Source organism: Mytilus edulis, chromosome 2, assembly GCF_963676685.1.
Source record: "Mytilus edulis chromosome 2, xbMytEdul2.2, whole genome shotgun sequence".
NCBI classification, from domain to species: domain Eukaryota; kingdom Metazoa; phylum Mollusca; class Bivalvia; order Mytilida; family Mytilidae; genus Mytilus; species Mytilus edulis.
Window position 1 is genome coordinate 88,296,694 of NC_092345.1, and position 12,872 is coordinate 88,309,565.

General features: G+C 29.7%; 2 protein-coding genes across 4 annotated transcripts in view; one reads left to right on the forward strand and one right to left on the reverse strand.

Annotated features, from left to right (window-relative positions):
* The window catches only part of LOC139513307 (DNA mismatch repair protein Mlh1-like), a 141,448-nt gene that overhangs the window by 71,179 nt on the left and 57,397 nt on the right, over positions 1-12,872 (forward strand). The window lies entirely within an intron of this gene.
* LOC139510384 (histamine H2 receptor-like) lies at positions 4,922-6,733 on the reverse strand. Its single transcript, XM_071296966.1, has 2 exons — positions 6,625-6,733; positions 4,922-6,439 (listed from the first exon to the last, which is right to left on the reverse strand). The coding sequence occupies exon 2, from the start codon at positions 6,302-6,304 to the stop codon at positions 4,922-4,924; it is 1,383 nt and encodes a 460-aa protein (XP_071153067.1). The 5' UTR covers positions 6,305-6,439; positions 6,625-6,733.

Genomic DNA, 12,872 nt, shown 5'->3' on the forward strand with positions numbered 1-12,872 from the left:
ACAGTTTGTCATCGCAACTTCTCTCAAACCACACAACAGAATTTCACGAAACCTTTTCAGATAATAAGGACATACTATGTAGTTGTGCATATCGACGGGAAATTGCGATTCAATTTTTTTTCCAGGAGTTACGCCCCTTTGAACTTATTTACTTTAATGTACTACTGCAACAGTTTGTCATCGCAACTCCTCTCAAACCACACAACAGAATTTCACGAAACCTTTACAGATAATAAGGACATACTATGTAGTTGTGCATATCGCCTGGAAATTGCGATTCAAATTTTTTTCTAGGAGTTACGTCCCTTTGAACTTATTTACTTTAATGTACTACTGCAACAGTTTGTCATCGCAACTCCTCTCAAACCACACAACATAATTTCATGAAACCTTTTCAGATAATAAGGACATACTACCTAGATGTGCATATCGACAGAAAATTATGATTCAATTTTTTTTTCTTATACAATTTTTTTTTCTTACACATATTTTATTTCTCCAATGACAATTTGGGGACGTGGGGTATGTGAGCGTGCTCACTAAGGTTCTTTAATATTTCATCTGTAATAAGTTACCAAATCTCCGTCCTCGCTATGCATACTGCTGACTATATAGAAATACAAAATTGGAAGCCAATATTTTCACATAATTATTTTAAGACTTCGAAGAACAATTCTGATACATACTTATTACACTTTTAATAACCTAAGACATTTATTTCACTTCAAAAAGGATTGAATTGTTTAGAAATAAAACCAGTTACGGATATCAATATTTCCAGTTACTTATATCATTGACAATTTATTAATTTCAGTTACCCATATCATCACGATATTTTAGATGGCTGTTTTCTCCATCTAGCGATTGAATTATGAAACAAACATTTAGTATTTGAGGTTCAAATCTAATAATACGTTAACAAAGACATGAAATACTGAAAAATATTACATTATTATTACAAAATTGACAAAATTTATTTATAGTTACCAGAATATCGTCCGCCATCTTTGGATATATGTAACTGCAGTTACTGAGATCACATTTACCGCAGTGCTATTGGGGCTCTACATTTTTAAATAAATGGTTGACTGCTAATGAATTTTAATAATTGAAATTAACAAGGGACTTTTAGGGTACATTTAATGCCATAGAGAAACATCTTCAAATAAATTTAATTAAAGTCAAGATAAATATATAAATAAATCCAATGGGCGTTTTTCAGTGAATTTTGATTTGTTGTCTTTTTTGAAATTTTGAAAATTAATCATTTATAAATAAGACTGGGTTTTTTAATCATGTAAAAATATTTTGAAGGTCATATCTTTTAAGAGAAAAATATAATATCAAGGTCACCTTTGTAATGTCTATAAATAATATATAATATAGGTCAATGTGCATGTATATGAATATCATTGCAGTTGGCTAATTCAAGTGCATAATTGCATATAGATTTTTTTTATATATATGTATATAATATCTGAGACATAAATGTATATATGTATCTGATAATATCGACATTTAAATATTTCTTCTGTTGTTTTTGTTTTTGTTTTAAATATACTGATTTTGTATAATAATTATGAAATTTTCAACTTACAAAACTAAATCAAATTTTATAACGTTTTTTTAATGCAAGTCTAAGGGATTTTTGGAATTTGAGAGAATTAACTATAACCAAGTACAATGAAAGTATTTTATGACTTTATTTTTCTGCAAAAAAAACTATGAATCTTTTCATTTTTCTTTGAAATTCTTTTCAATTTCAAAAAATGTACTCTAATTTTCCTATTAAAGTCACTATTTTTTTCTGGATTTGAATATGAATAAGATATTTTGTAAACAAAAACAAGCATATTATAGAATACATTTTTCCTTGTATTTGTCAATTTGATTACTTCTTTAATTAGTTAATGATAATAAATGAAACGGAAAAGTTAGAAGAAAATATACATCTGTTAGGAAAAAATAAAGAAATGTTAAAGAAAACAAAAAAACATTAGAGAGCGTAATAATAACATTAACTGTAAAATAAGATGTTTAATTAATTTTCAGACAAAGAAAAAATAGACTAGTTTGAAGGACATATATGTGTACATATAGCAATTATATTCCTATAACATTGTCAAGCATGTTATAATGATTGAAGAGGTTTTTACCTTGCTGTCTTATTTTAAACTAAGATAAACATATCATGAAATTAATATTTGAAAATGAAAAATATAATAACTTTTCTTTTCTTTTATATTTATTTATTTAATTGAAATAAAAATTATCTGGCTATTTTTATTTAAGTTATTTTCATTCACTAAATTCATACATTTTTTTGCCAATAATTCGTTTTAAAGTCTGAAAGAAAAGAAATTGATTTTTCCTGACGAAATTAGTTCAGGTCAACAGTCTGGTCAGAATTAGGAGGAAAAATAAGAAGTCTGCAAGGATAATTTGATCATATTATAATTCTGATTTCAATTTATATATAGCAAATAGTGTATTCAGTGGTAACCATCTTGTGTAAGGAGAGGAGATGTTTTCTACAGTTGACAAGGAGAAACATCATTTGAATCAAAGTAGTACTCAATGGCTTTTATGCTGCTTAAATGGTTCATTCTAATTAACCTTAGTTGTCAACATTGTTAATGAATATTATTCCATTCTCTCCTTAGTGAAAATTTTCAGATAATGAATTAGGACATTCAACTTAGGTGGAACTTGTGTAAATAAAAAATGAAGCCAAGTACTTAATCTTGCAATCAAAAAACAAAATTAGAATAACTTAGAGGTTTAGAAAAAAACATCCATTAATTACTGATATTATAAAAAAAGAAGATGTGGTATGATTGCCAATGAGACAACTATCCACAAAAGATCAAAATGACACAGACATTAACAACTATAGGTCACCATACGGCCTTCAACAATGAGCAAAGCCCATACCGCATAGTCAGCTATTATAGGCCCCGATAAGACAATGTAAAACAATGTATTTTTAGGACCTTAGATATGTGACTTGAAGAAATATGACAGTGAGAAATAGATTTGGATTTTTTAAATTTCACATGAGAGAAGCAGGAACAATTTTTATTTTATTTTCTGTAGTCTCATATTTCTGATAATTCTACCAAAGAGGCATTATGAAACATCATTCTATTACCTGTTTATTTTTAAGTTGGTGTTTGTTTCCTTAATCAGATTTAAATTTATTTCTAGCAAATACTATAACATGAAAATAAAGAAAATTAGTTGGAAAGATATGGCACAAACATTGCAAACAATTGTATTCAAAACAATTTTCACCAGGAAATCACCATTCTGTACATATATCCTTTTCCCCTTTCACAATATAAAATTATGAGATGTGCTATATAAAAATAAGGAGATGTGGTATGATTGCCAATAAACAACTATTCACCAAAGTTCAAATGAAGTGAACAATTTTAGGCAACCGTAAGGTCTTCAACAATGACAAAAACCCATACTGTATAATTGCCAATGAAACAACTATCCTCAGAGTCTTAATAACATTAATGTAAGCAATTGTTTGTCACTGAACAATCTCCAACAAAATCCAAGTAGCTGCTTTTTGCAACATTTTTTTTATGGATCAATTGTCTTCATATTTATAATCTAAATTACTTTTAATTGAGAAACTGTAATTTTGATTTATGGTGTATATATTTTGTTTATTATTAAAATATTATGTTGCTGCTATCTGTAATATAAAATTAATATCTATATGTGTAATTTCAATGAAAAATAAAACCTTTTTAATTGACTTACTAATCATGCTAAATGTATTGTTTCCAATTATTCTTCCACAATCATTTTAGCAGGTCAAAACTTATTAATTGAAATATCTATATAAAAAAAAAGCATTCTTATATTTTGTATATATTTTATATTTTTAGGATGGAGCAATTTGAAAACCGATTAAAAAAAATAATTTAAACATCACAATTAAAATATTTTTTTTTTTTTATCTTTCATATAGATTTCAATTACGCCTTAGAAATGGGTCCCATCTCACCTAAGTACTTGTTTACCAGTTAAGGTAAAATAAAAACACACCATTAAACAGTATTGATGGATATTATGTGATAAGATAATCAGAAGAGTAATCAAGACCAATAATTTGTCACCTTTGAAAGGACATTTATCTGCTCTCATATTACGATAACATAGAAAAAACATAAACAAAATATCGGAAAATCAAACTTCAAAATTATTATGAACTTTTTATCTTTTTTTTAATTTCTAAAAGGGTCTATATGATTTTACAAAATGCTATAAGAAATAGGAAAAAACATTTTAAGACCTGACAAAGTGTTTCCTTGTTTGATCAAGTCTATACAAAACTGAATTTTTAATTCCCACTCCATACCGATCTGCCTTTATTCTTTATACTGTCAATTTTTGAAAAATTACACTAAGAAATCACATTAAATGATTTAATAATAATATGATTTTCAAATAAATTATGGTGAAAAAGAGTTGTTTCTAATTACAAAATTTATACTTTGTAACTTTATGGGGAAGTAACCATTTATCATAAAAAAAAATTACTCTCTTTAATGTATTCTTCTTTATGGTCAGTGAAATTTTATTTAATTAGTTTTGATTATATATTTTGCATCATTTAAAAACAAATTGATAAGTGTCCATGATATATCAAAGATTTCTCCAAATATAAGGAGGAAATGAATAAAGCAAGATTATTTGAATGATAAAACAAAAGATTAAGAAAAAGAATTAAATCACTATTATTAAATGGTTATAAATGTTTTACTTTTTTGTTTTTCCTTATTGGTGTTGATATTTCCCGACATCAATAAAATTCCTAGTATATTATTTTTTTCAAGTTCCAACACTTCAAGTTGCAATGAAAACTATAGATTTGTAATTTTTTAATAAAAACAAATAAATACTAAATAACAGACTCACAATGATTGATATTTAAAAGTGATGTTTCATTATCTTCATTTTGACTAAAATGTGAGGTTTCATTTTCTTCACTTTTACTTGTGTCCTCGGTAAAGTCTTCAACATTATTTACTACACGAAAAGAAAACGCACTATCAGAGGGATTTTCCTCAATTCCTATCGTTCTTTCAGTTTCAATTTGAGTAACACATCTAGAAAATCGTCTTGTATGTTTCTTTTTCTTCAAAAGTTCTCTAGTTTTTTTAAGGAATTTAAAATATCCTAGTTGGACTTCTCTCAGTCTCACTGCATAAATAACAGGGTCACATATTGAATTGACTAGAAGTAATGCATATAAATATTTGTTTGCTAACAATAAAAATTTAAAAGTCTTTTTCACAGACTCAATATCAAGATGGATTTGAATTATTATCACAAGATTAAAAGAAATTATAGGAATCCAGCAGATAGCGAATGTTCCAATGATTAAAAGTGTTGTTATAAGGGTCTTAGAATTGTGTTCCTCATCATATCGTAATATTTGGATTCGATTTGTAATTCTTTTAACTTCACAATAAATTCTGAGGTATATAAAAATGATTGATATTAAACACAAAAACGTACAAGCTATTACTAAGTAATCTCCATAGAAATCGTTATACATGATATATTCACAGTAGTTTAGATATTTACTGGAGCGGTTCGAAAATGAAGCAATTCCTGTAAAGAAATTTAAAAATCCACCAATAATTGCCAGCAGCCACACAACTATGATAGTAATACATCCATTACGTTTGTTCATTATGTAAATATAATGCAGCGGTTTCATTATGGCCACATAGTGGTCAATGGCCATCAATAGTAGATTCAATAGAGATATTAAATGTGCCATGATATTTAGAGAACTGACAAAAGCAAATTGACACGATGACGGAAGTCTCTCCGCTGAAGAAGTTAACAATGGATTCTGGAGAGGATTAAACATTTTAATCATTAAATGAGCAAAAACACTAATCGTCACAAGTATATCTGAAGAGGCTAAACTAATAATTAGTTTGGAATGTGTCGTTAATCCATTTGGAATATTGTATGTTGCACAAATTGACACTGTGTTTATGCAAAATGCCAAAGAGCACAGAATCAGAGTAATTATTGTATCTGGTTTTGACAGAATTTCTGCTGATCTCCGGAAAGGGTCTATTGTATTATTAGCTGTCAAATTATTCAAAAAGTTAATAAAATCTCCTATATTAAACTGTGTTACATTTTCTACTTGGTGAAATGTTGTGTAGTTGAAAGATGTGAAAGAGCTTTCCTCCGTATTATCCGTTCCTGCAGTTCTATCCACAAAATTTCCAAAATCAATTGACTTGAACAAGTCATCCATCTCTAGGAAATACAGTCATGATGATTTTTATTTCAAAGAATAGAAATTTCTGTGATATTGTTATATCTTAGAAACATTTTATCCTTTTAACAAGTGGTATAACAGTATGGCTTTGTGATTGCTCCACATCAAAAGCTGAAAAATAAATGGAAAAATTATTCAAAAGTATAAAAAAAAAAAAAAAAAAAAAAAAAAAAATAAGCAGTCATCTTTCTCAAAAAAAATATTTATTTTCACTCTCATATTAATTTCCCAAAATATAAAAACTAGAAATCCATATAAAAAGTTTTGTAGGTCCAGTTTTATAAAGTCTATATTACCAAACGTCTTGAGAAGTCTTGACACTTAATTCCCTAGCACATGTAAGATATATTTGTATAAAAAGTTTTCAGTATCCACCCATTTTCACACTTCTTTCTATTATCATCAGTAATGTAATATACAAATACATATATGAATTCTGATTGGGACAAGTCGTAAATATATTTATGACTTCTATTTTTGTATTCTGCTTAAGGCAAAGTTGTTCTTACACTCCAGTACAATATTGGTTACCATAAATAGTTTCGGCACGGTCATGTCCTATGCTAAATCGAGACAATGATTACAAGGTTTTACAGAATCTCTTACTTTTCTGTATGTCATTTTTTATTTGCTTCTTTTGTTTTAATTTATTTATACTTTTTATTTTGAAATTGGAAATTAATATTTCACAATTGAGTTTTTATGATTACTGGAATACAATGTAATATTTTAGTTTTCACACCTGGACTAAATACTTTTTTGTCCTATATGTGGTTTACATTATGTACACCTAATTAGCTGAAAGCCAATAAAAATGAAAAAATAATAATTAAATGTAGAAAATTATAAAAGTTGGCATTCGATTCACATGGTTTGAAAATAATTTCTTTAGTTTGCTTGAATTTACTGGCCCAGACAGATCAATAATGCAATATGAAAATAGTGAAGTCAATGTTTTGCTGGTGAATGCATCTGGAATCAATCTGATGAATGATTTAAAAGAAAGGACAACAATGCCTACTAGTAATGGAAAATCTTTGAAAGGGTCAAGGAAATTCTTACACGCACTTAAAAGGAATTGTAGATGAGAGAATTCTAGGAAAAAATTTTGTGTTGTCTTTGACAAAAGTTGTAGAATGAGAGACATAGGGAATTAAATCTAGCGGTGTAAACTATTTGTATAAAGCTGTATATTTTAGAGGGAAAAAAATCAGTTTTGTGATTTCTCCCTTATTAAGTATATTTGGTATACATCTTACTTGAAAGGTCTAGGTGTCCGTCAGACTACAGATTCACCTGACCTTTGATAAGTTATCAATGTTAAAGTTATATGATTAGACCTGTTTTTTAAATACTATAAGCAATTTGTGAACTAGATTTGGTGTATGGAATGATTGTAAGGTGTGCATGTCTGTCTGATAGGGTTCATCTGACCTTGACATCATTTTCATGGTTCATTGGTTAATGTTAAGTTTTTGTGGTTTGGTCTGTTTTTCTTTATTCACTATGCAGGTCAACGTCCCTCTGCTATTGGACAAAATAATTGCAATGTGTACTATAATCTTTATATTAAGACTTTTAACACAAAATCAATGGTACATAAAGCAGGCATAAGATTTTAGTGTGTGCACTGTGTGCAGCTGTTGGTTTATTAGTGCATTATGGTGAATTACAAATGGAACTGTGTTTTATTCTGCCCTACCTCTTTGTCACAGTCTTTCAACTGAACCACTGATGGGCATTTGTGCGTATGAAATAATGAGTGTTTTTCACTGTAACTTTTATTCTTCCATTTCACCAGAACAAAGCAAACTACTTTTTAGCTCACCTGACCTTTTCTCATCACTTGGCATCCGTCGTCCTGCGTCTGTAAACTTTTACAAAAATCTTCTCCTCTGAAACGATTGGGCCAAATTTAACCAAACTTAGCCACAATCATCCTTGGGGTATCTAGTTTGAAAAAAGTGTCCGATGACCTGGCCATCAAACCAAGAAGGCCGTCATGGCTAAAAACAGAACACAAGAGTAAAATGTATATTTTGGCCTATATCTTTAAAACCAAAGCATTTAGAGCAAATCTGACAAAGGGTAAAATTGTTGATCAGATTAAGATCTATCTGCCCTGAAATTTTCAAATTGGACAACCTGTTGTTGGGTTTTTGCCCCTGAATTGGTAATTTTAAGGAAATTTTGCAGTTTTGGGTTTATCTTGAATACTATTATAGATAGAGATAAACTGTTCACAGCAATAATGTTCAGCAAAGTAAGATCTACAAATAAGTCAACATGACCAAAATTGTCAGAGAACCCCTTAAGGAGTTATTGTCCTTTATAGTCAATATTGAATAACTTTTCCTCATTTTTGTAACTTGTACAAAAATCTTCTTTTCTAAAACTATGGGCCAAATTTAACCAAACTTGGCCACAATCATTAATAGGGTATCTTTTTAAAAAAAGTGTCTAATGACCCCGCCTACCAACCAAGATGGCCAACATCAGTAAATACAGTAACAGGTGAGCGACACAGGCTCTTGAGAGCCTCTAGTTAAAGTACTTGATACTTCTGTGTTTATTCCTATTCCAGGTCATGGAATCTTGTCATGGTGTTTATTCCTATTCCAGGTCAAGAAATCCTGTCATTGTTTATCCTTGGTCATGTAACTTGTCGTAGTGTTTCCTAATCTATCATATTTTTTTTCTTTCTTTTACATCTATTGGTTATTTTTGTTGAATAATAAATCTACATATTTTGGTCCTAGAGTTTATAAATGACAAAGGATTCTAAAACCTGTCAAGTTACAGGCCATTATATAGTCATAAGACACAAGTTACAGGCCATTATTTAGTCATAAGACACAAGGTTATTAGATATCAGTACTTGTGTATTAGGAATTTATTCAATTTGTTTTGTCAATAAGAAAAACATATGCCTTGTAGGTCGCAATGTCAATGAGACAACTATCCACCAAAGTTCAAATGAAGTGGATGTTACCAATTGTAGGTAACTGTTCAACCTTCAATAATAAAAACAGTCCATAACATATAGTATGTTGTACAATACCATGAAGACCCTTTATAACATATATGAAAAAAATCAAGTAAGAAAATTTACTTTATTTTCACAATCAGAGAAATCCAAGCCATTGTCACTATACCAGTGCATTTATACCACTGAAATATAAATGTAAGATACCGGGGAAAACTCCTTCATATTGTATTTTTTTTTTTTCAAAATCAACATTATAATCAGGATATACATATCCCCATTTCATCAGTTTCTTATAGATTATACCTAATTGAAAACTTTTACATGAGCAAAAATTCTGTATCTTATAGTCAAAGATAAAAATGACAAGGAAATCTTATCAAAACTTTATACCCAGCCATTCAACCAAAACAGCGGAAAAACTGAACATTGTCGTAAAATGCCAGTTTTATCTGTTTTCTTGAACACTTACTTTTAATAGAGAAATTCTTGACAGTGGAAGAAATGTTCAGATTGAAGAGATCTACCATCAAAACTGGCAGAACACTTTTTGTAGGAGTTATTTTCCATTTAAAATGACTTTATTAACCATTTTTTGTCAATTATCTTGAAAACCACTACAGATAGAGAGAAACCTTTTAGTTACAAAAAGATAAGCAAGACAAAATCTACCAATAAGTCCTCCCATGAACAAAATCATCAGAGGACTTTTCAGTCTGTCACATGTCCATTGTCCTTGACCTCATTTTCATGGTTCAGTGACTACTTGGAAAAAAAATAAAAAAATTGAATGTTAATTTCTCTCTTATTATGAGTAATAGGAAAACTATATTTGGTATATGTGTATCTTGCAATGTCCCCATGCCTGTCAGACAGTTTTCACTTGACCTTTACCTCATTTCGTGGATCAGTGAACAAGGTTAAGTTTCGGTGGTCAAGTCCATATCTGAGATACTGTAAGCAATAGGTCTAGTATATTCGGTGTATGGAAGGACTGTAAGGTGTACTTGTCCTACTGGCAGTTGTCATCCGGCCTTCACTTCATTTTCATGGTTCAGTGGTTATAGTTAAGTTTTTGTGTTTTGGTAGGTTTTCTTATACTATATGCAGTAGGTCTACTATAATATTTGGTGTATGGAATGATTTTAAGGTGTACATGTCCAACTGGCAGGTGTAATCTGATGTTGACATCATTTTCTTGGTTCAGTGGTCAAAGTTGTGTTTTTGAGGTATGGTTTTATTATCTAACACCATATGTAATATATAGGTTATCAAGACAATATCTACAATTAACAGATAGCTCTAATTTTGCCGAAGTTTTCAAGGAGACTCTTTATATAGGAGTAATTGCCATTTTTTTGTGTTTGGACAAAAACTAAACATGATAAAGGGAAATTGTACCGAGAAGAACTATCAGCAATACTAGACCATTAAAAACAAAATTCTAGTTTACAATGTTGGAGAGTGTTCATAGTTGACAATGAACATATACCTAGATGAGCAGCACAGCCTTTAGTTAGTTAACCAAATGATGTATTTAAGTTTGTCCATCATTATAATTCCTTTTTTGGTGACTGACATGAATTTGAGTTCCTTAATGTTAAATTTTGCAATTTCAAATCTAATTTGATTGCTCCAATGTATATTTTAGAGAAAGCACATGTTAGATGAAGATATTTCTTAGATTTAAATCTGTTCAACTTGGAATACATACTGTGGATTCATTTATTTTCGTGGATAAAGGAAAACTTTCATATTCCTGGATACCGGTATATAATTTCGTGGTTTTGCCACAGTCTGCATACAAGTCTAAACAAATTTGTCATTCGTTGAACATTTATTTTTTGTGGTTCACCTGTACCAACGAAATCCACCAAATTTGTTACCCCACAAATAATAATGAATCCACAGTATTTCTGGTATATTTTTTTTAAGAATATCAAGAGATAGGGAAATAAAAATTCAAAGGAGTTAATAAGCTATCATCACAGAATATAGTGATGATATTTCAGGCCAAAAATCACAGTAAAACCTTTGTTCTGCAATGCATGTTGTGTAATTTATTTTTTTTAGTTTAAAGGCATTTAAGGACCACCTATAAAAAAAACCTTGAGTTTCTCCTTTAATCACCTTTTAATATGATATTTACATGTCAATTTATTATGATTTGTCACATGTTAATGGGCTTGGTCATAACTAAATAAGATATAGTAACCGAGTTACATGGGTAATATATTTATACCTGTCCATCTATCTGTTTTTGTTCTCTAAATTGCACATTTATTTCTATTTGGATATTATAAGAAGTTACTACAGTTTCCATCGGGTCGGGAATTTTTGTTTCGATGTTAAAACCCTTGGAAAGAGAAATCTTAGTTTTCCACACCTTTTTCCTATCATATCATAAAATAATCGTAGTATAGTCATATCATATGAAGTTACAAAATAATTGAGTTGTATTTTTTTATGTTAAGTATTTTTTGCTGAAGATTTTGTCTATTGAAATAGAATATTACTTACTGTAAAAGTCTACCCTTTTTTTCTGAACTGGCTGAATCAGTTATTATGTGGTAAACTATCATACAAGAAGTTATAAATTGTGTTTGGTTTGAGCTATTTTTGTTGAGCATTAGTGATCCTTGATTCATTATCAGGGTTAACATTTAGGTTCAGTTTGTGGTTATGATTTTTTTAAAACATCAATAACTTTGTCAAACCTTCATGGATTTTTTGATGAAATTTGAATAGAAGCATGTTTGAACCAAAAGACAGTATCCAGAGCAAACTTTTTTTGAATATTTATTTTACTGATAAATGGACTTTTAGGTAAACATTATACTTTAATATAATGACAGCAGCAATCACAGGTGAGAAGCAGAACCTTTAACAATTTGTTTATGAAGTTGTTGCCCCTGGAAATAGGCATATTGCTAGAACATCTCAGTTTATTTACTTTTCTCTAAAGCAAGTGATTATATTTTTTTTAAGTCTGTGGTGAAATTTATGGAAGCTGAGTTGTCTGTGTCATCTGAATTGCTTGTCCATAGGTCTCAACACTATAGCTGTAAAGGGACATTGCATTGTAACACCTTCAGATAATCATTGCTTTTCCATAGGTCTCAACACTATAGCTGTAAAGGGACATTGCATTGTAACACCTTCAGATAATCATTGCTTGTCCATAGGTCTCAACACTATAGCTGTAAAGGGACATTGTAACACCTTCAGATAATCATTGCTTGTCCATAGGTCTCAACACTATAGCTGTAAAGGGACATTGCATTGTAACACCTTCAGATAATCATTGCTTGTCCATAGGTCTCAACACTAAAGCTGTAAAGGGACATTGTAACACCTTCAGATAATCATTGCTTGTACATAGGTCTCGACATTAAAGCCATAAAGGGACATTGCATTGTAACACCTTCAGATAATCATTGCTTGTCCATAGGTCTCAACACTATAGCTGTAAAGGGACATTGCATTGTAACACCTTTAGATAATCATTGCTTGTCCATAGGTCTCAACACTATAGCTGTAAAGGGACATTGCATTGTA